The 19,791-nt window shown below is 49.0% G+C and overlaps 1 protein-coding gene and 1 long non-coding RNA gene across 2 annotated transcripts; one reads left to right on the plus strand and one right to left on the minus strand.

The window, feature by feature from the left end:
• Nucleotides 1-2,249: 2,249 nt before the first annotated feature.
• On the minus strand, nucleotides 2,250-7,038 carry Thrsp (thyroid hormone responsive). Its single transcript, XM_050154561.1, has 2 exons — nucleotides 6,452-7,038; nucleotides 2,250-2,847 (listed from the first exon to the last, which is right to left on the minus strand). The coding sequence occupies exon 1, from the start codon at nucleotides 6,921-6,923 to the stop codon at nucleotides 6,471-6,473; it is 453 nt and encodes a 150-aa protein (XP_050010518.1). The 5' UTR covers nucleotides 6,924-7,038; the 3' UTR covers nucleotides 2,250-2,847; nucleotides 6,452-6,470.
• Nucleotides 7,039-8,641: 1,603 nt separating this feature from the next.
• Nucleotides 8,642-17,773, plus strand: LOC126508891 (uncharacterized). The gene is made up of 3 exons (XR_007593994.1): nucleotides 8,642-8,752; nucleotides 15,481-15,599; nucleotides 17,580-17,773. It is a non-coding gene; the product is annotated as an uncharacterized lncRNA (long non-coding RNA).
• The last annotated feature ends 2,018 nt before the right edge of the window (nucleotides 17,774-19,791 follow it).

Here is a 19,791-nt window from a genome sequence, read left to right on the forward strand (position 1 = left end):
TTGTATTTAAATTGTCTGAGTGTTTTACCCTTTAAAAGTAAATCTATTATAAAACTTAAAAAAAGCTAGTAACAAGCCTGAGCATTTATATTAAGACTCTGGGTGGTTATTTGAGAGTATCTGTTGGTACAGGGAAACTTTGCCTTCATTAAATATTGTACATTTATTTATCCTGTGTATTCTGTGAGCATGTGAAGGTCAGAAAAGAACGTGCAGGAATCCTTTCTTCTCCCACGTGAGTCCTAGGGATCAAACTCAGGTTTCTAGGCTTGGTAGCAAGTACCTTTAGCCCCTAAGCCATCTCACCAGCCCATATGAAGGAATTTTTTTAGACTCATTTATTTTTATGTATTTTGTTGTTTTGCCTGCATGTGTGTCTGTGCACAGAGTGGGTGCCTTCAGAGGCAGGAAAGGGTGCAGATCCCCTTCACCTGGAGTTACAGACAGTTGTGAGCTGCTGTGAGGGTGCTAGGAATTGAACCCAGTGATCTTAAGAGCAGAACCATCTCTAGCCCCCCTCCAGGTGAAATGTGTTTTATACAGTTTATTAGTATCAGCACAGATCTTACTTTTTCATATTAATTAATTTGTTAATTTTATGTGTGGGGTGTTTTGCCTACATGTATGTATGTGCACAGCGCATGCACAGTCTGGAAGAGGGCCCTGGATCCTCTTAGAGCTGGAGGGAGAGATGGCTGTGAGCCACTGTGTGGGTGGTGGGAATGGAACACTGGTCCTCTGGAGGAACAGCCTGTTGGGCCATCTCTTTAGCCCCCAGTTGGAATATTTCTAAGTTTAGAGGCTGTGGATATAGCTCAGTAGAGTATATCTGCGGTAGAATGCTTTCTAGCAGCTACAAGGCGCTGGGCCTAGCAATACAAAAAATAAAACAGAAAACTAGCACGTGGATCAGATTTGGCTGACTGCTGATAAAGCTCTGGGAGGGTTGTTTTTATGAAGCAAGGTCTCTAGTCCAGGATGACTCTGAACTCTCTATGTAGTCGAAGATGACCTTAAACTTCTGTTCCTTCTGTCTCTACCTCCCCGGTGCTGGATTTATGGATGTTCTGTACGGCACCCAATTTATACGGTGTTGGGAACTGAAGCCATGTATGCTGAGCAAGAACTCTACCAACTGAGCTACGGCTGAAGCCCCAGTATTGATTAGGTTTTATTAGAAAGCAACCATGTTCGTTTGTTTATGTATTGCTTGTGGCTGCTTTTTAATACTACAGCCGTGAACTTGAATAGTAACGACAGTTTGCTTTGAAAAGCCTGAGATAGTGTCTGACCTTCACCAACATCCCCCAGCTTCTCTTCTGGTGCAAGGAGGGCACAAAATAAGCGAGATTATGGGGGGGGGGTGTCTGTGCCACACAAAGAGATTTCAACTTGATCCCAGTGAGTCCTGGGAAGTTACCAGAGTGTTTAATAGGTTGGGGATTTTCTGAGACCTCACTCCTATGTAGCCCAGCAGACTGTGTGCTTTTGATCTCCTGCCTCAGTTTGTCCATTCAAACACTAGGATTAAGACGTCACTGTTGGGTCACTGAAGGTTTTTTGCTTATGTTTTATATTTAGGGTGTGTGCTCATGCCATCCCGGGTGTGTTGGACAACTTGTGGGAATTGATCCCCTCTTTACATAAGTTCCGGGGATCCAGCTCAGGTCTTCAGGCGTGGTGACAAGCATCCTTCCCCACTGCTCCATCTTGCCAGGCCCCCTTAAATGTTTTTAATGAGAACAACAGGTTTGAATTTCTGAGCGCTCTCTGTAACAGTGCAGAGCGGGATTTGGGAAGATTCAACGGGACAGACTGAATTTGCACCTAGATGGACCGCGCTGGAAAAGACGGCCAGTAGCTACCATAGTCGGCTGGAGCATCGCCACTAGAGGACCACACGCAGCAGTCAGGAGGTCTTTGTTGCTACAAGGCCTTGACTAGCTTGGACTTCCCTGGAACTCACAGAGATCCTCCTGTCTCTGCCTCCAGAGAGACAATTCTTTACAGCGCATTGAATCCAAATGCTGTCCAAACCCTTTTTTTCTCTACAGACCTATATCTAATCAGATTAGGTTTCAGAAGTGAGTAAAATTGGTGGGTACCTGATTTCAAATTAGGTAACAGTACGAATATAAGAAATTGCTCCTGGACAATTGTTTCAGATGAATTTGGTGTTCAGGGGGTGGGTATACTTGTGAAAATTAAAAGTTACAGAAAATGTTCTTAAAAAAGACACCAACACACCATCTTTTTTTTCTTTTTAATTGTTACTGCAATAAATAAGTTCATAGGTCACCTGTGCTCAGCCTCATCAGATCCAGCAGGGTGAGGAGCTCATCCCACACACTCAACTACCTCAGCCTCTTCCGGGGGCGAGAAGCGGGAGCTCCAGACAGCACGTGCCCCAAGGAGGTTAGGAGAAACGCCGGTGGTTAGGATGTGGGCGCGTGCCCGGTGCTTTTGATTCCGTGTTTCCTTGTGAGGTAGGTGCAGCGTCCCTGCTCTACACGTGAAGGAATGTGGGCCCCAGGGGATAGATAACTTGTGACACCAGGCACTAAATGACATCCAAGAGGTCGCTAACGCCTTTGCTTTATACTGATCGTTGCCTTGTGAAGCTCAGTCAACGCCTCACACTGCTAAGGAAGAGAGACGGGGAATCATAACAAACGTCTTAAAGGTGAGCCTGCCACGGAGTCCACAGACTCAATCAGCTGGAGGTGGGGAAGCACCCCAGAGATACAAGTCTCCTTCACATCCAGCTGGGTCCGGGTCTTCCTTTCCCGTCTCAGGGTGATGGGCCATTGAGTCTTCATCAGAGCCCCCTCTCTCCGGTAAACTGATCTGTAGAGTGGAAATGTTTCAAAAGTCAAATGTCAAAGAAAAGAAAAGAAAAAAGAATGTAATCAAGCCGGGTAGTGGTGGCTCACACCGTTAGTCCCAGCATTTGGGAGACCAAGGCAGATGGATCTCTGTGTCTCTGTAAGTTCGAGGCCAGCCTACAGAGTAAGTTCCAGGACAGCCAGAGCAGTGACACAGAGAAACCCTGTCTCAACATAAATAAATAAATAAAATAAAATCAGGGGGGCTAGAGAGATGGCTCAGTGGTTAAGAGCATTGCCTGCTCTTCTTTGGAAGAGTTGGTCCTGAGTTCAATTCCCAGCAACCACATGGTAGCTCACAACCATCTGTAATGGGGTCTGGTGCCCTCTTCTGGCCTGCAGACATACACACAGACAGAATATTGTATACATAATAAATAAAATAAATAAATATAAAAAATAAAATCAGTTATATGACTCCCTATGGGGTCATGATCAAGAGTTCGAGGCCAGCCTGGTCTACAAGAGCTAGTTCCAGGACAGGCTCCAAAACTACAGAGAAAAAAAAAGGAGGAAAGAAGGGAGGGAGAGAGAAAGGGGGGGAGAGAAAGAGAGAGAGAAAGCTGGTAGCACCGCAAGCCTTAGGCATTAAGGGCTCACAGACAAGCAGAGCTGGGCTGCTTGCATTTTCTCCTCTGCATCCTGTTAGCAGAAGCTGAGATTCAGCAAGGCTCCAAAGAGGCCCAAGGTACCATAGCAGGCAATAGTGGAGCTAAGAGAAGAGCCCAGATTTTTAAAGCTGATCCGTTAGTTGGAGAATGTGGTTTCTACCCCTTCCATTGCTCCCAATTCCCATTTCCACCATAGGCTGCAGGCTTTATTGCTCTAAAGAACAGAAAACCGAATTCTCAGTCCTCCAGCGCTTTTGTTTGTTTGTTTAGCTGGTTTGGTTTGGTTTTTGAGACAGGGACTTGTGTAGCACAGGCTGACCTCAAGCTTGCTGTGTAGCCTAGGGTGGCCTTGAACTTCTGGTCCTCCTGCCTCTACCTCCCAAATGCTAGAATTATAGGCATGCACCACCGTGCCTAACAGATCTCCAGTTTCTTTCTATAAGAGGTACTAAAAATATATGGACCAGCAAGATGGCTTAGCAGCTAAGAACACTGGCAGCAATTCTGGATGGCCTGACCTTGAACTCTGGAACCCTTGGTGGAAGGACAGGCCAACGTCCAAAAGTTGTTCCCCGGCACAGAAGCCTGCCTATGCTTGTGCGCGTGCTCTCTCTCTCTCTCTCTCTCTCTCTCTCTCTCTCTCTCTCTCTCTCTCACACACACACACACACACACAATAATAAAACATCCCCCCACCCACCAGGAGGCTGGCTGAGGCTGAGGAGCAAACCCCGGGGTCTTCGGCTTGCTGGACAAAGTGTTGAATGACTGAGCTAAATCCCCAACCATGCGATAGTAGCAAAATTTTTAAGTAATGATAGTTCATTGAATAATTAATATGCAGGGGATTTAAACACTATTCAAATGCCAGTCATTGCTTTACTACTGCTGACGTGCAGAGGAAAAACAAACTATTGCCGTAATGCCCCACGGCACCTTCAGTGTTGTTCGGAGAGCAGGAATTGAGGCTCAGCCCAACCCCCCCCCCCCAAGCTCCAGCCTAGTTGTGTTCAAAGAGCTCCTTTGGAAGGTAGCCCAGGAAGACTCAAGGGGACAGGGAGAGAGGCCTGAGGAAACAGGTCATGTTTGAGGTGAGAAAGTGCCCAGAGCAGAGTTTCTATCTGGTCCCTGAGGTCCCTAGCTTTCCAGGGTGACAGAGAATGGTTCTGGGAAGAACCCTCAGCTCAAAATTGGGCCAGACTTGCTTTTTGTTTGTTTGCTTGCAGGGTGATGTTTGGGGTTTTGTTTGCTTGTTTGGGGTGTTTCGGCTTTTGTTTTTAGTTTTCTAGACATGGTTTCTCTGTGTCACCATGGCTGTCCTGAATACTAATTCAGCCGGGCGGTGGTGGCGCACACCTTTAATCCCAGCACTCAGGAGGCAGAGGCAGGCGGATCTCTGGGAGTTTGAGGCCAGCCTGGTCTACAAGAGCTGGGACCGGCATCAAAGCTACAGAGAAACCCTGTCTCGAAACGACCCCCCACCCCCCAAAAAAAGAGATAGTAATTCATGGCAGGAGAGGTCTTAGGATTTGTGGATGGCCTTAGTGGGTGGTATATGCCCTGGGATTATATGTGTAGGATGTGTCCCAACTCTGGGGACAGTCAATACCTATAATCAGACTTTTATTTACTTATATTTAAAAAGTTTACTTTAATGCTTATTCCAGACCCTTCCTCTCTCCTTTTTAAAATTTATTTATTTTTATTTTATGTACATTGGTGTTGGTGTTTTGCCTTGGGTTCCCAGGAAACAGTGTTGCAGACAGTTGTTAGCTGCCATTTGTGAATCGAACCCAGGTCCTCTGGAAGAACAATCAGTGCTCTTAACCATTGAGCCATCCCTCTAGTCCCCATAATCAGATTTTTAAAGAAGCTGACTTTGAAGTTGAGCATGGTGTGGTATGACTTTAATCCTGGTGCTGGTACACTCTGAGGCAGGAGAGAATCTGAGTTTCCAGACCAGCCTGGTCTACATAGCAAATTCCAGGACAACCAGGGCTTCATAGAGACCCTCTCTCAAGGGGGGGGGGGGGAGAAGGAGGAGAAGTGGTTGTGGCTTTGGGAAAGGTGGAAGGAGTACTTACTCAACCACAAGACTCCTCTGACTCCCACACACACTAGAGCACACTTGCTCACAGCACACATCATGTACACACACAGGAATAATAGTAACTTTATGAAAGGGCCAGCCAGATGGCCCAACAGATGAAGGTGCCTGCCACCAAGTCTGATGATGACAGTTCAATCCCTCGGACCCACATGGTGGAAGGAGAGAACTGACCCCCACAATTTGTCCTCAGACCTTCCCACGTATGTCATGTCGTGCACGCGCGCACGCGCACACACACACACACACACACACACACTCTAAAAGACAATAAATAATTTAAAAGCTTTTTAAAAAGTTGACCTTGAAAGCTGGGCGTGGTGGTACACAGCTTTAGTTCCAGCACTCACGAGACAGAGGCAGACAGATCTCTGTGAGTTCGAGGTCTACAAAGCAAGTTCCAGGACAGCCAGGACTACACAGAGAAACCCTTTCTGGGGTGGGGGTAACCTTGAGAATAGATTTGTTCAAGTGCTAATCTACATGTGTTTACTAACAAATTCACAGTGAACACACACACACACAGATGCCCATGTACTCAGGAGGGATGTGTGCATAGGTACATGTACACACACACACACACATGCCCATGTACTCAGGAGGGATGTGTTCATAGACTACTTCCTACATAGATGTACATAGGCTGTTCTCTGTAGGAATTCACAGTCATTGCTTATCAATACTGGGGGACAATGCTAAGGAGGCCAGTTCTGGGTCCCCCCACTTGATAACCCCAATACCCTTGACGTGAGCGCTCACCTAACCCCCTTCTACTGAGTTATACCACTGTTCATCTCCTCCCTCGTGTCCCTGCATGGATTATAACCTGCTGGCATGGCCACCATTACCTTCCTTAGAGCTGGAGGCCTACAGGACCTGTCCCGTCATTTCCTGGTACTTCCTTGTCACCTCCTGGGCTTTCCGGGTGAGGTGGGTAAGGATGTGATGGAGGCTGGAGAAGTGCCGATAGAACTGAGCTTCTAGGTCCAGCTCCCCTGCAAGCCTCTCCTCGTCAGCCTCCTCTGCCTCGGAGGCCTCATTCTCAGGGTCGCTGGGCTCGCCACTGGCCACCTTGGCCTGCCACTCCTCCCTCGGGAGCAGCCCGTGCTCCACTTCCACGCAGATGGTCTTGAGCATGGTGAAGTAGGTGTAGAGATCCGGAGCTCCCTCCCGGACGGAACCCCGGTGCCCGCTCAGCTGCACATCCCTCAGGAGGCTGGGGATCATCACCACCTGCTCCATGTTCCGCACCGCCGCCGAGTACCGGTCCATGACCGTCAGCAGGCAGTTCTTGGGGTAGCGTTTGGTTAGTACTTGCATGGCTGCTTTCTTTCCCAAGGAGTGCAACAGACTGCCCTGGCACTGTTTCCAGGCTTTTGAGCAGTCAGCAGATTGTCAGGATGCCAAAACCCAGCCATTGGAGCAACACGGCCTGGTTTAAGCCAATCCCAGAGTTTGGTCCCCAGTGTCTACATCAGGTGATCCATCTAGCCTTCTGCTTGTCATTTCGGGTCTGCATGATCGCCTCAGTGAGAGGCCAGCTCTTCCTTCAGCTGCTGGCCCAGCCAGCTAAAGGGAAGCTTTGTCCCCTTGGCAGCCGGAACACTCGAGGGCAGGCAATCAATAGCTCTTTTAGGTTACCTGAAGTCAAGCTGCCTCTTTGCCGCTTGCTCCCCTCCTAATGCGCAGAGCTCACTTCTTCAGTCCAGGTAAACTGGCTGTGAAAAGAACAGGAACAAAATCCTGAAATGGGACGGCTTGTTGCAAGACAAAGAGCTCTGAAACCAGCCCCAGAAGCCCAGTCGTAGTGGGTGTCGCCATGCGTAACCCTAATAGTCAGTCCTCTCTACGGTAATTTTCCACCAAGCCCTTGTCGGTGGCAGAACTGCTTTGTAGGACACATTAGCCCAGTACAGCCCAGATCAGTCAGTAGTTAGAGACTTGGCATCAAGCTGTTGACTAAACTGAATTGGGAAAGAGCAGTTTTTCAAAATGAATGTTAAGTTAAAGGATTTTCCATCTGTGATGATTTGACCCAATAATGCCAACACTCAGGAGGCTGGGGCAGTAGGCTCACCACCAGTTTGAGGCCAGCCTGGGTTACATAAGGAGTTCCAGGCCAACCTAGGCTACGAAGGAAAATGTTGCCTTGGAAAAACCAAAACTAAAATCAAAATTAATCCAGGGTTAGGAGATGTAGCTCAGTGGTAGAATCCATAACAGGCAGGGGCTGTGCATTTGATCACATAGCCACAAAAATAATAAGTAAATAGACAGAATTAAGCAAATGAGGTCTTTGGTTGGTTGACTTCTAAACATTTTATTTTATATGTATGAGTGCTTTGCCTGTTTGTATGCCTGGCCCACCACAGGTGTGCCTGGTGCCTGCAGAGGTCAGAAGAGGGCATTTGACCTCTAGAATTGGAATTACAGACAGTTGTGAGCCATTGTATGGGTGCTGGGACTCGAACCCAAGTCCTCTGTGAGAGTAAAAGTGCTCTTCTAAGTAAATGTTTTATTGCCGGGTGGTGGTGGTGCATGCCTTTAATCCCAGCACTCAGGAGGCAGAGGCAGGTGGACCTCTGTGAGTTTGAGACCAGCCTGGTCTACAAGGGCTAGTTCCAGGACAGGCACCAAAGCTACAGAGAAACCTTATCTAGGAAAAAAAAAAAAAATAAATGTTTTAGTGATTCATTCCATCCCTATATTCATGTGTTTTTACACTTCCTGGAGAGAATTTCTCCCCGTGTTGATGCTGACCATGGGTCTAGCCTAAGGTCATGAGGCAGGACATTGTCCCTAGGGCCCTGGTGCTGCTCACTGCTGCCGTGCTACAAGACACCCTGGCGTGCACCCGCAAACTGAACGGTTTGGAAATCTCCAAAGAAAAAGACTTTCCAGTACCGGTTGTGTAACCCCTTCTGAATCCACATCCAGGTCCCTGAGGGCATTACCCTCTGCCTAGTGCCCAAGCCCAGGGCCACTAGGGAGGACCGGCAAACAGAGTGTTCTGTTGAGGTCAGGCCTGGGAGAGCTGTCTCCAGCGTGGTATGGAGAATGGCCAGAAGGGCCCCGGGAGCCTCCTGCCTCTTTGACCCAGTGGCCAGGTCATCCCTGGGCCTCTTCCGCTGAAGTTAAAAAACTCAAGGGTGAGTCTGTATTGTGTGCCTCCGCACCGTAGATCTACAGGCAGGGGCTCCTCCCGAGTGCCTGGTCCTAGCGCCTCAGTTTTGTTCTTATTTTGGTTTGGTTTTCTGAGACAGGGTTTTTCTGTGTCGCCTTGGCCGTCCTGGAACTCACTCTCTAGACCAGGCTGGCTTCAAACTCAGAGGTCCACCTACCTGTCTCTGCCTCCGGAGTGCGGTGATTACAGGTGTGGCCTCCCTTGCCTGGTGCGCCTCACGGTGTATTTATTCTGCCTCTCTGTGCATTTTTGAATCCCACCTGAGGCCGGCCTATTCCCAGACACAGTTCTGGGTTCGAGGCAGAGGAGTAGGATGAGTGTGTGTATTAGCAGCAGAGGAGGGCGTGTGCTGGCAATCGGGTGAGTAAATGGACTGTACACACTGGAGCCACAGGATGGGGGAGAGGGGGCTGCAGAAACACCCAGACAGCAAATGACTAACCAAGATGGCCTCCGGGTCTCCACGACAGCCAGAAAGCCCTGGAGAAGACATCACCAGCCTACGCCTCACGTCAGAAGACAGACTGAGCTGGGAGCACAGGCATGAGGACCTGAGTTCGCTCGCCAGAACCCACATAGAAAACTGGGTGTGTTAGTGCGAGAAGATGAAAACGGGAGAATCCCGGGGCTGCTGGGCTGGAGAGCTGAGTTGCTGATCCCCAGGTCCCAGAGAGCCTCTTTCTCAAAGGGCAGGAGGGCTCCTGAAGAAAGGCACCCAAGGTTGGGCTTTGGCTTTGCACGCATGCCTACGCCCATACACATGTGCGTGTGCACACACACACACACACACACGCAGAGACACGTGGTAGTCCTAAGGCTGGATTCAGGCGGTCTAGAGAAGGAAGAGAGGCAGGAAGGGGAAACAGGGTCTCTTCAGCGGTACAGTGTTCCTGCTCTCACAGATGCTGTATCTGAGTCAGCTGGACCTAGGCCGCCAGGAGACCCTTAGGAAGGAGGGAAGTGTGGAAGCTGGCCTGATCCTCAATCTTTAGCTCAGTTCCCCAGCCATGTGCTAAAGAGTAGAACCCTTGCCTAGCAGCAGTGAGACTCTGGGTTCCAAGATTTCTCTCTGTCTCTCTCTCTGTCTCTCTCTCTCTCTTTCTCTCTCTCTCTCTCTCTGTCTGTCTCTCTGTCTCTGTCTCTCTGTCTCTCTGTCTCTCTCTCTCTCTCTCTCTCTCTCACACACACACACACACACAACTTTCTCTAGTCTTCCTTTCCAAGACAACAACCACATGGAGAAACTGAGGCTGGCCCATGTGACTCCTGGGATAACCTTGCCCTGAGTGCTCCAAGCTGGACTAACTGAATTGGCACCAGAGGCACTGGGGTCAAGGGCCTGGCCAGGAACACCATGTGAATCGGGAGCAAGGGCAAGACGAGCAAGTGGTACCCAGGCTGCCAGACCCCAAGTAACCTCAGCTGGCACCCAGCCCAGGTGGCGACTGCAGACCAAGGGAGGGACAGCCTTTCCAGGCTAAAAATGGTATCTACATGTACACACATGTCACCTAATGTCTGTGGGTCTCAGGCTGCCACTAGGAATCTCTCTCTCTCTTTCTCCTCCCCTCCCCGTCTACCATCTACCATGCTAAGATCAAGGCTCAGAATCTTCCTGGGCAATGCATCCTCCTACTGAGCCATCTACCCCCACCTCCTAGATGTTTTCCTTGACAGTTCCCTCCAGTCCTGACTGGTGAGGTCCAGAGTCCAGCAGTCCAGACCTGAGGGTACAACTTAGTAGCAGAAGACATCTCGGCACAGTACAAGGCCCTGAGTTTGACCTCCATTGACGTGGGTACACACCCCCCAAGGTCAGAGGCCTTCTATCTGTGATCTGCCCTGCTCCTGCCCTCAGTGGCTTAACCCACACAGTGTCTCTGAGCCCTAGAGAAGCCAGAGCCTCCTGTGTGTCCTAACAGCACGCTAGGCAGTTGAGATCTGGGGGAGAGTCATGATGACATATGCAATCTGCCTGCATCACCACCCTGTCTACTTTGCAATGTACATCAGGGAGACACAAGGTAACACACTCGGGTCACTCACGTCACCAGCAGGGCAGCAGCCTCGGATGTTCAGAAAGCAGCCATGTGGCTTCTCAGACCCTGTCCAGCCTAACTCCAGATACTTGTTATCCCTGGGAAAAGGAGAGTGGATGCATCCAGACCAAGGAATGCATGCTATCCACCACCAGAAAAAAAAAAAAAACTCCTTAAAGGAACAGCTGGGTCCATACATGACAAGCCTCTGCAGGCCTCAGCCTCCTGTCTAGAAACCGGAAGAATTAGGCTAAAGGGGGCAATTTTTCAAGCTGAAGAAAAGGTCTTCTGGCTATGGAGACATCAGGTGTCTAAGGACTATTTATTGACAAGGGGACAGAGACCCTTCCCTGGAGACCTCAGTCACATCAGGAGCTCCAGGTTCTTCCCACTGCTGGCTGTAATGTGAGTCTATGCAGCTCAGAGAGCCTACTGACAGCGAACTGTTAGGCACTGTATGAAGTCCTGACCAGCGTGGACCCCGGAAGCTGGCAGGCCTTCCTATCCAGCCCCACTCCCAACTTCCCCCATCCAACCCCGCCCCCTCACCCCAGTTCTGGGAAAAACCAGTCCCTCTTGTGGCTGATGCAATGGGCTCACAGGCCAGGATCCCAGGTCACACTGGGCTTCTGAGGCTGTGGAGCAGGAGTGCTCCTCCTGAGTGCTCCCTCACAGCTCCATCATCACAAGCATGGAATTGTCACCGCTGCAGGACTGTATGGTGGTCTGGCCACACGGCCCCTAAAATCTACCGATGAGGAAGCTGAGACCCCAATTTCTATTCGCAGCCACATTTTGCTTCCTCTACTGGGAGAACTTCATCTGCCAGGTTTATCACTATCTAAAAGGCTCTGATATTTTAAAACCCTGTCACCTGTTTTGTGCTTCTCTGGGAACACTTGGGAGGCAACATGCAGATCTTTCCTCTTCCCTGCTCTGCAGTTCAGGGTCCTGTTTCCTTACTGCTTACCAAAAGGGTGACGGGTATATATTGATTTGTGTGTCTTTCTTCCTCTTTCTTCCTCTTTATTTCGCTTTCTCTCTCTTTCTCTCCCTCTCTCTTTATTTTTTCCTTTCTTATTTTTGAGACACGGTTTCTCTGTGTAACAGTCCTGGCTGTCCTGAAACTTGCTCTGTAGACCAGGCTGGCCTTGAACTCACAGAGATCCACCTGCCTCTATCTCCCAAGTGCTGGGATCAAAGGCATGCACAACCACTGCCGAGCTCTTATGTATTTATCTAAACAGGGTTTGTGTAGCCCATTTGCTTGGAACTCTCTGTATTCTAAGGCTGACCTTGAATTATTTGGTCTCCTGACTCCACCTCTCAAGAGGTCCACAAGGACAGGTGATGAAGGAAAAGCCTGGACATCTGGCTTCTCTGTGTTCCAGGTGTTTGTTTGTTCTTATTTATTTATTTTAGACTTCCATTGTTTCACTCCACAGGCTTTTTCTGGGCTCCTCTGAGTGAAATACTGGCCAAAGAGAGCTTATCCGGGATGCCCAGGACCCAGATAGCCTACCTGCATTCTCTGCCTTGGTCAATCCCTTTCTCAGTGAGTTGTGTGTATTTAGGAGAACTATTGGTCTTCCCCCAGGGCCAGTCCCTAAGCTAGGACCCTAGCCAGTGTCCAGAAAATGATTGGGGAGCCCTTGCCTTCTCTGGGCAACTGCTTGCAGGAGTCATTGCTGGTTATGAGAGACCTTGAACAAGATAGGATCTGTAAACTTGCTGGGGGTGGTGGCACACACCTCCCAGCGCTTGAGAGTTAGAGGCAGGAGGATCTGGAGTTCAAAGCCAGCCTGAGCTATACAACCTAATTCTGTCTCAAAAAGCAAAGCAAAGGATCCAGGAACTCAGGAACAAAGATTGGCCAATAGATGTCATTCTTTTTTTTTGTTTTGTTTTTGTTTTTGTTTGTTTGTTTTTTTCAAGACAGGGTTTCTCTGTAGCTTTGGTGCCCATCCCAGAACTAGCTCTTGTAGACCAGGCTGGCCTTGAACTCACAGAGATCCGCCTGCCTCTGCCTCCCGAGTGCTGGGATTAAAGGCGTGAGCCACCACCGCCCGGCTTTTTATTTTTTTTTTTGAATAGATGTCATTCTTTTGAGCCTTCTCAGACTTCCACCTTGAGCATCCCTATCTATCCTTAGAGCCTTCTTCCTTTGGGGCCTGGGCTTCAGGGACCAGACTCCTGCACAATTCTGCCCTTCATAGTCAGTCTTGAGGTGCGAGGACCCCATTCCTCCTTTCTGAAAATAACCCCCATGACTTCCTCTGTTAGTTTACATCTCTGCTGTCACAAATTACCCTAAATCTAATGTCTCAGAGGGACACGGGTCAATTTGTTACATTACAGTCTTGGAGGTCTAAGTTCAAGAATGGATCTCACTGGCCTAAAATCACGATGTCAGCCGGGATGCAGACCATTCTGGTGTTGGGGGAGGATTCACTTGGTGGCCTCTTCCCAGCCGCTAGAATCCGCTGTGCTCTTCCGTCCTCCCACTGCTCTGTTGCCTCCCTTCCCTTCCCCCTCTCCCTTTCTTTCCTACTTACACCAAGCACACCTGGACAGTCCCAGATGATCCCCCAGTCTCCGTGCCTGCTGACTAGGAATTCTAATTCCTTCTGCAGCCTAATTCCCTTTTGGCCGGCCTGTAAGTCCCAGGGGTTAGGGGACAGACTCCTTTCGGGTCATTACTGTGCCTGCCATTCTTCTAATCTCTTCCGATTCTGATTTCACAGCCTATGTAAGGGAAGTTTTGCGTTGAAGCCAGCAAACAAGAGAAGGAAGAAGCTGGCATGGCTGCAATCCTCTTACGTTAGCTCTCAGGTCACCTCTACAGAGCAAGGAGCAAAGTCCAGCTAGAGAACCACCTGCTGGTTAACGTTCAAAGCCTTATCGTGGCCTCACTGGCCTTCCTGACCTTATTCCCTGCCAGCAGTGAACTGACTTGACCTCCTCTCCGTGCTAAGTTCCAGCCTGAGCACGCATGCACGCACGCACGCACGCATGCACACACATACACGCACGCACACACACACATACGCACACACCACATGTTTCCGGACTCAGAATCATCTGCTTGCTCACTGGTAGAAGGTGGTAGGAGAGGGGAGAGGCAGGGATGTGAGCAGAGAAAAATGTAGAGCTCAAAAACATCAATAAAAAAATAGGGTCCTCCCCCCCCAAAAAAAAGAGAAGGTGGTAGGAGAAAAGTCCTTCCATCTTTCTAGACACTCACAGTCGAGACCCCAGGAAGCTCAGAGTCGGAGGCTGCCAGGGAAGGACGGACAAACACACTAACCAGTGTGCAAGCTCCTGCCGCTCTGGTTCCGGCCAGCAGAGGGCACTGCCACGCAGGGCTGTGGGCCTCTGCGGAGACCGTGCCTCTAGGACACAGGACTCAAAAAAAAAAAAATAGCTAAACCCTGACCTCAGAGAGAAACCTGAGCTCCCTCAGGAACTTGGAGGGGAAATTCCTTTGGAGAACCGTCAAGGGTCCCCTGGCTTGTTCCCACAATGGCTTTCCAACCAGAAAGTAGAGGGAGCTGCCTGTCTCCTAACGCCACAGAGAGAAGTTTAAGGAAACCACCTTCCCATATTCCGTGGAATCCAGCTGGCATCTGAAGAGCTGGTCTCATTCTGAGATCTCTGCCTCTCCAATTGGTGACCATCTTTTGGCATTTGAAGCCAAAATGTCTCCTCTTCCAGGAAGACCCTCACCTGACGTCCTCTAGCTGTTCCGGGTTGTCCCCACAAGGTGCTTCTGCACTAAGGATGCTACCCCTATAATTGCTCACTTGATCCCGAGATATTAGAGGGCAGGGATGGTGGAGTATAGTGTGTTCCATCTTTTTCAGAGAAAAACACACACATATACACACTACTAAATGAATGCATTAAAAAAAATCAGAATCGTCCATAATCCAGTACTTTTTTTTTTTTTGGTACCATAAAAGACCAAGAATATCCCCCTTCCTTGCCTGCCCAGTCAATCCCATATCTGTTGATAACTGCTAAGAAAGTGACATGTGTCCTTTCTGTGATCACACACTAACACACTCACATACTTTTATAATTTACGCGGTACTTCTTAGTCTTGGTTTCGGTTTCCACTTCACCTTGAATATCTTTCGTGTTAGTCTGCACACTAATTTGCCATGTGGTGAGTGTGTATGTCTGTGTGTGTGTGCTGATGACCTCAAAATATCATACAACGATCCCCAAACAGAAGCTCGGCACCCGAGCTGGGCCTGGGGTCACACACCTGTAATCACCGCACTCAGGAGGCCGAGGCAGGAGGACCAGGATTTTCAGACCAATGTGGGCTACACGGGGAACTCTGATCTCAACAAAACAAAACAAAACAAAACACCCATCTGGATAGATTAAGCAATAATCCCCCATCCTTTCCTCTTACGAGTCTTGGTTATCAATCATCTATGCTTCTATGAATACCTCATTCCCTTTAATGGATGAATATTATTCTTAATAGGAGACATCATTTGTTTAATCATTTTCTGATAACAGATTTATTAAGGTGTGTGCACGCATGCAAACACACACACACACGCACGCACGTGCACACACACAGGTACAAGAGCACCCTATGGGTAAAACAAACAGAGCTGTAACACCTCTCTGCCCACAGAGGACTCCTGGAGATGGTTTGAAAGAAGAACATCTCGGAAATGGGCTTCAGAGCGTTTAAAATGGGGCGGCACACCCAGCCTTAGCATGAAGATGACTGATCCCACCTCAGACCCTCTGGTGAGTTTGGGTCCTAAAACACTCTCACTTCAGCATTGTGACCTGAGGCCCCACAGCAGGAAGCGTGTTGACCCTGCTGTGCTGCTGGGCTCCCTGTTTGGAATCTTAAACCCACACAGGTGGAGAAAGTCCGCTCCCTACTGCCCTGTGCCTCATGAGTCATCAACACGGTGTGATAAAGCTGGGGTGGCACAGCCTCCAGGCAAGCTGACTCCTAGAAGCTCAGACTGCCTACGTCATGCTGGGTTGGCTCTCCGTTCTGTCATCTGTTAGCACTGCCAATTCCCCAGGCTGGCTGGTCTCTTGCAGAAACAGTGACTCTCGCAGAAGTGGTAGGAGAAGGAGGAGCTGCAAAGAAGGAAAAGAAAGAAGGGTGGATCCAAGGGAGAACACATTGAAAGGAGAAGGAGACGGAGAAGGGGCTGGGGGGAGGCGAACACAGGAAGAAAAGAGCCTGCCGGGCAAAGACCAGAGTTAAAGCAGTAGGGGAAGCCAGTCCTGGTGACACACTTTTTTTTTTTATTGATTTTTATTGAGCCCTACATTTTTCTCTGCTCGCCTCCCCGCCTCTCTCCTCCCCTTCTATCCTCCCCCAAGGTCCCCATGCTCCCAATTTACTCAGGAGATCTTGTCTTTCTACTTCCCATGTAGATTAGATCCACGAATGTCTCTCTTAAGGTCCTCCTCATTTCTAGGTTCTCTGGGATTGGTGCCACACTTTTTTTTTTTTTTTTTTTTTTTAGACAGGGTTTCTCTGTAGCTTTGGAGCCTGTCCTGGAACTAGCTCTTGTAGACCAGGCTGGTCTCGAACTCACAGAGATCCGCCTGCCTCTGCCTCCCGAGTGCTGGGATTAAAGGCACGCGCCTCCATCGCCCGGCTGGTGCCACACATTCTTAATGCCACATTTGAGAGGCAGAGGCAAGCAGATCTCTATGAATTCAAGGGCAGCCTGGTCTGCACATCGAGTTCCAGGCCAGTCAGGCCTACACAGTGAGACCCTGTCACAAGAAACAAACAAACAAACAGAAAAGAACCTCCCCCCTCACACACAAACCAAGCAAAATCATTAAAACAAAAAATTAAAGGGAGAAAGAGACCTAGGTCTGAAAAAGCCTGGGTTAAAACCGGTCTCGCTGAACATGGCGGACAATGAGGACTACTGAGACCCCAAGAACAATGGCAATGGGTTTTTGATCCTACCGCACATATTGGCTTTGTGGGAGCCTAGGCAGTTAGGATGCTCACCTTACTAGACCTGGACGGAGGTGGGTGGTCCTTGAACTTCCCACAGGGCAGAGAACCCAGATTGCTCTTTGGGCTGACGAGGGAGGGGGACTTGATTGGGGGAGGGGAAGGGAAAGGGGAGGCGGTGGTGGGGAAGAGACAGAAATCTTTAATAAATAAATAAAAAAATAAAAAAAAGGGAGAAAGAGAAAACAGAAAAGAGAGGAAAAGGACAGAAACAAGGAAGCGTGGGCACTGGGGAGGGGAGTGGGCCTGGACGTTGGAGTCCTCTACAAGAATGCTCCTGCAGCAGATCCAGCAAATCACTAGAGACAGGTGGGGGAAGCTTTGGTTTGGCTATTGGTCTGGCTGTCAGCCAACCTGGCTTGCAGTGCATCCCTGTGAGGGTCAGTTTGTAGGGATTGGTTCTTCCGGGTCCTGAACTCAGACGGCGAGGCTTTGAAGGCAGCACCTTTACCCACTGAGCCATCCTTCTGGCCCAGATAAACCGATGTGAAAATAATTGTCTGTGTGGTACCAGAACATGAGGCAAAAACAGAAACAGGGATTTCCGCATGCTGTGTCCCCAGAGGGTGGCATAGCAGTCCTAGGAATTTTTTCTTTTCTTTTTTTCTTTTGAGACAGTTTCTCTTTGTAGCCTTTGACTGGCCATAAACTCACTTTTGTTGTTGTTGGTTTTTTTTAAATATTTGTTTATTATGTACACAATATTCTGTCTGCCTATATTCCTGCAGGCCAGAAGAGGACACCAGACCTCATTACAGATGGTTGTGAGCCACCATGTGGTTGCCAGGAATTGAACTTAGGACCTTTGGAAGAGCAGCCAGAAGCCAGTGCTCTTAACCTCTGAGCCATCTCTCCAGCCCTGTTGTTGGGTTTTTTGTTTTTTGTTTCTTTTCCAAAGACAAGGTTTGGAGCCTGTCCTGGAACTAGCTCTTGTAGACCAAGCTGGCCTTGAACTTCACAGAGATCCCCTTGCCTCTGCCTCCCGAGTGCTGGAATTAAAGATGTGTGCCACCACCGGGCAGTAGTCCTAGTAATTTAGCAACAGGATAAGGCCCTCAAAAAAGTGCACACTCTCTGCACAGGCACTTCGACATAAGGAATGCTGATTGCGTTGCTACATACGCTACGGGGAAAGGGAGAAAATAGGAAGAAACGAAATGTAGCTTCATCCATTTAAGACAGATTCACGTAACACAGCGTATAGCTACAGTGTTGGCGCAGGGCTGGGGCTGGGGCTCATGTTAGGTCTTGGACTTGGAAGAAATGGCTTGCTGGGGTGTCCATTAACTTGTCGAAATGGATGCTGACCACCAGGTTCTCCCTGCATCCCTCAACCCCTACCTGTCACAGGGTATGGCTGGCATACCCTGCCCCCTACCCTAAACTTCTCCAGCCCAAGCACTGGCCTTACCCTTCCCCCTGCTGCCCTTCCCTATATAATCCAACCATTTTTATTACCTGTTCTTTTTCATCCACCCCTCACCCTCCTGGCCCCTTGGTCTGGTTCTCCCCTCCCCCATCCCCTCACATGGCTCAGGTCATGTCCACTCTGGACTCTGCCAGATGTCCCTGCCTCTGGCTATCTCTCCCTTTTATCTACAACAAATCTTCTCCACCATACCTAGGAGCCGCCATGTCCTTCCTTTTTATTCCTTTTTATTTTTCCTTTCAGCTCAATTGGTAGAATGCTTGCTTGCCTAGCATGTGTGAAAACCTGGGTTCAATCCCTGGCACCCAGTGGCACAAGTCTGCAATGCCAGGACTTTGGAAGGTCATCCTCAGGTTCGTAGTGAACTGAAGGCCAGCCTGAGCTACGTGAGACCCTGTCTCAAAGCCTAAGGATAAAGGTGGGGAGTAATTCGGAGGGATACGGACACCCTGGCTTCCACGTTCATGCTCACACAAACACACATGTAGGTGCATGCGCACCCACACACCCACGCCACATATGTGTACCAAAAGATAAAGTTTCTAGTTTAAAAGATTTTACTTGTTTTTATTATTTTAAAATTTAGTGGGCCTGGGAAGATGGCTCAGCAGTTAAGAGCACAGGCTGCTCTTCCAGAGGACCCGGGTTCAAATTCCACTGCCCACATGGCAGCTCACAGCTGTCTGTAATTCCAGGTCCAGGGGATCTGATATCCTCATAAGGACATACATGCAGGCAAAAACATGAACACCCAAAAAATATGTGTATATATATATATATATAGTGAGGAGGGTTATGTACCTAGGAGGCCAGAGGCCCCGCACCCCAGGAATTGGTGTAGTAAGCTGATGGGAATCTCTGATCAAGGTGCTGGGAATTAAACTCAGGACCACTGAAAGAGTACTGTATGCTCCTGAACTAATCATGTATTTCTCTAGCCCCAAATTAATATTTTTTTCAAATAAAAATAAGGAGGTCAGACGTGGTGGTACATATCTTTAATCCCAGCACTCGGGGGGCAGAAAGAGGTGAATCTGAGTCCGAGGCCAGCCTGGTCTACAGAGAGTTCCAGGACAGCCAGGGCTACACAGAGAAACCCTGTCTCAATAGAGATAATAAAGTTCTGGGGAAATGTCTTAGTGGTCAAGAGTGTGTCCTGCTCTTACAGAGGACTGAGGTTCAGACCCAGCACCCACACCAGCAGCTCACACAGGCCTGTAACTCTAGCTCCTCAGAGTTCTGATCCCTCCGTGGGCGCCTGAAGACACCCACAGACACATGCACACAATTAAAAGCAATAAAAATAGAAGTGTTGCCAGGTGGTAGTGGTACACCCCTTTAATCCAAGTGCTCAGGAAGCAGAGATAGGCAGATCACTGTGAGTTCAAGGCCAGCCTGGTCTACAGAGGGAGTTTCAGGACAGACAGGGTTACAAGGAGAAACTCTTGCATCGAAAAATCAAAACCAAAAAATGTTGATACAGGTTTGGTAAGTCCTCCCTTCATGTACTT

This window comes from Alexandromys fortis, unplaced genomic scaffold (assembly GCF_014885135.2).
Source record: "Alexandromys fortis isolate MF-2015 unplaced genomic scaffold, M_Fortis_MF-2015_v1.1 scaffold_77, whole genome shotgun sequence".
NCBI lineage: Eukaryota > Metazoa > Chordata > Mammalia > Rodentia > Cricetidae > Alexandromys > Alexandromys fortis.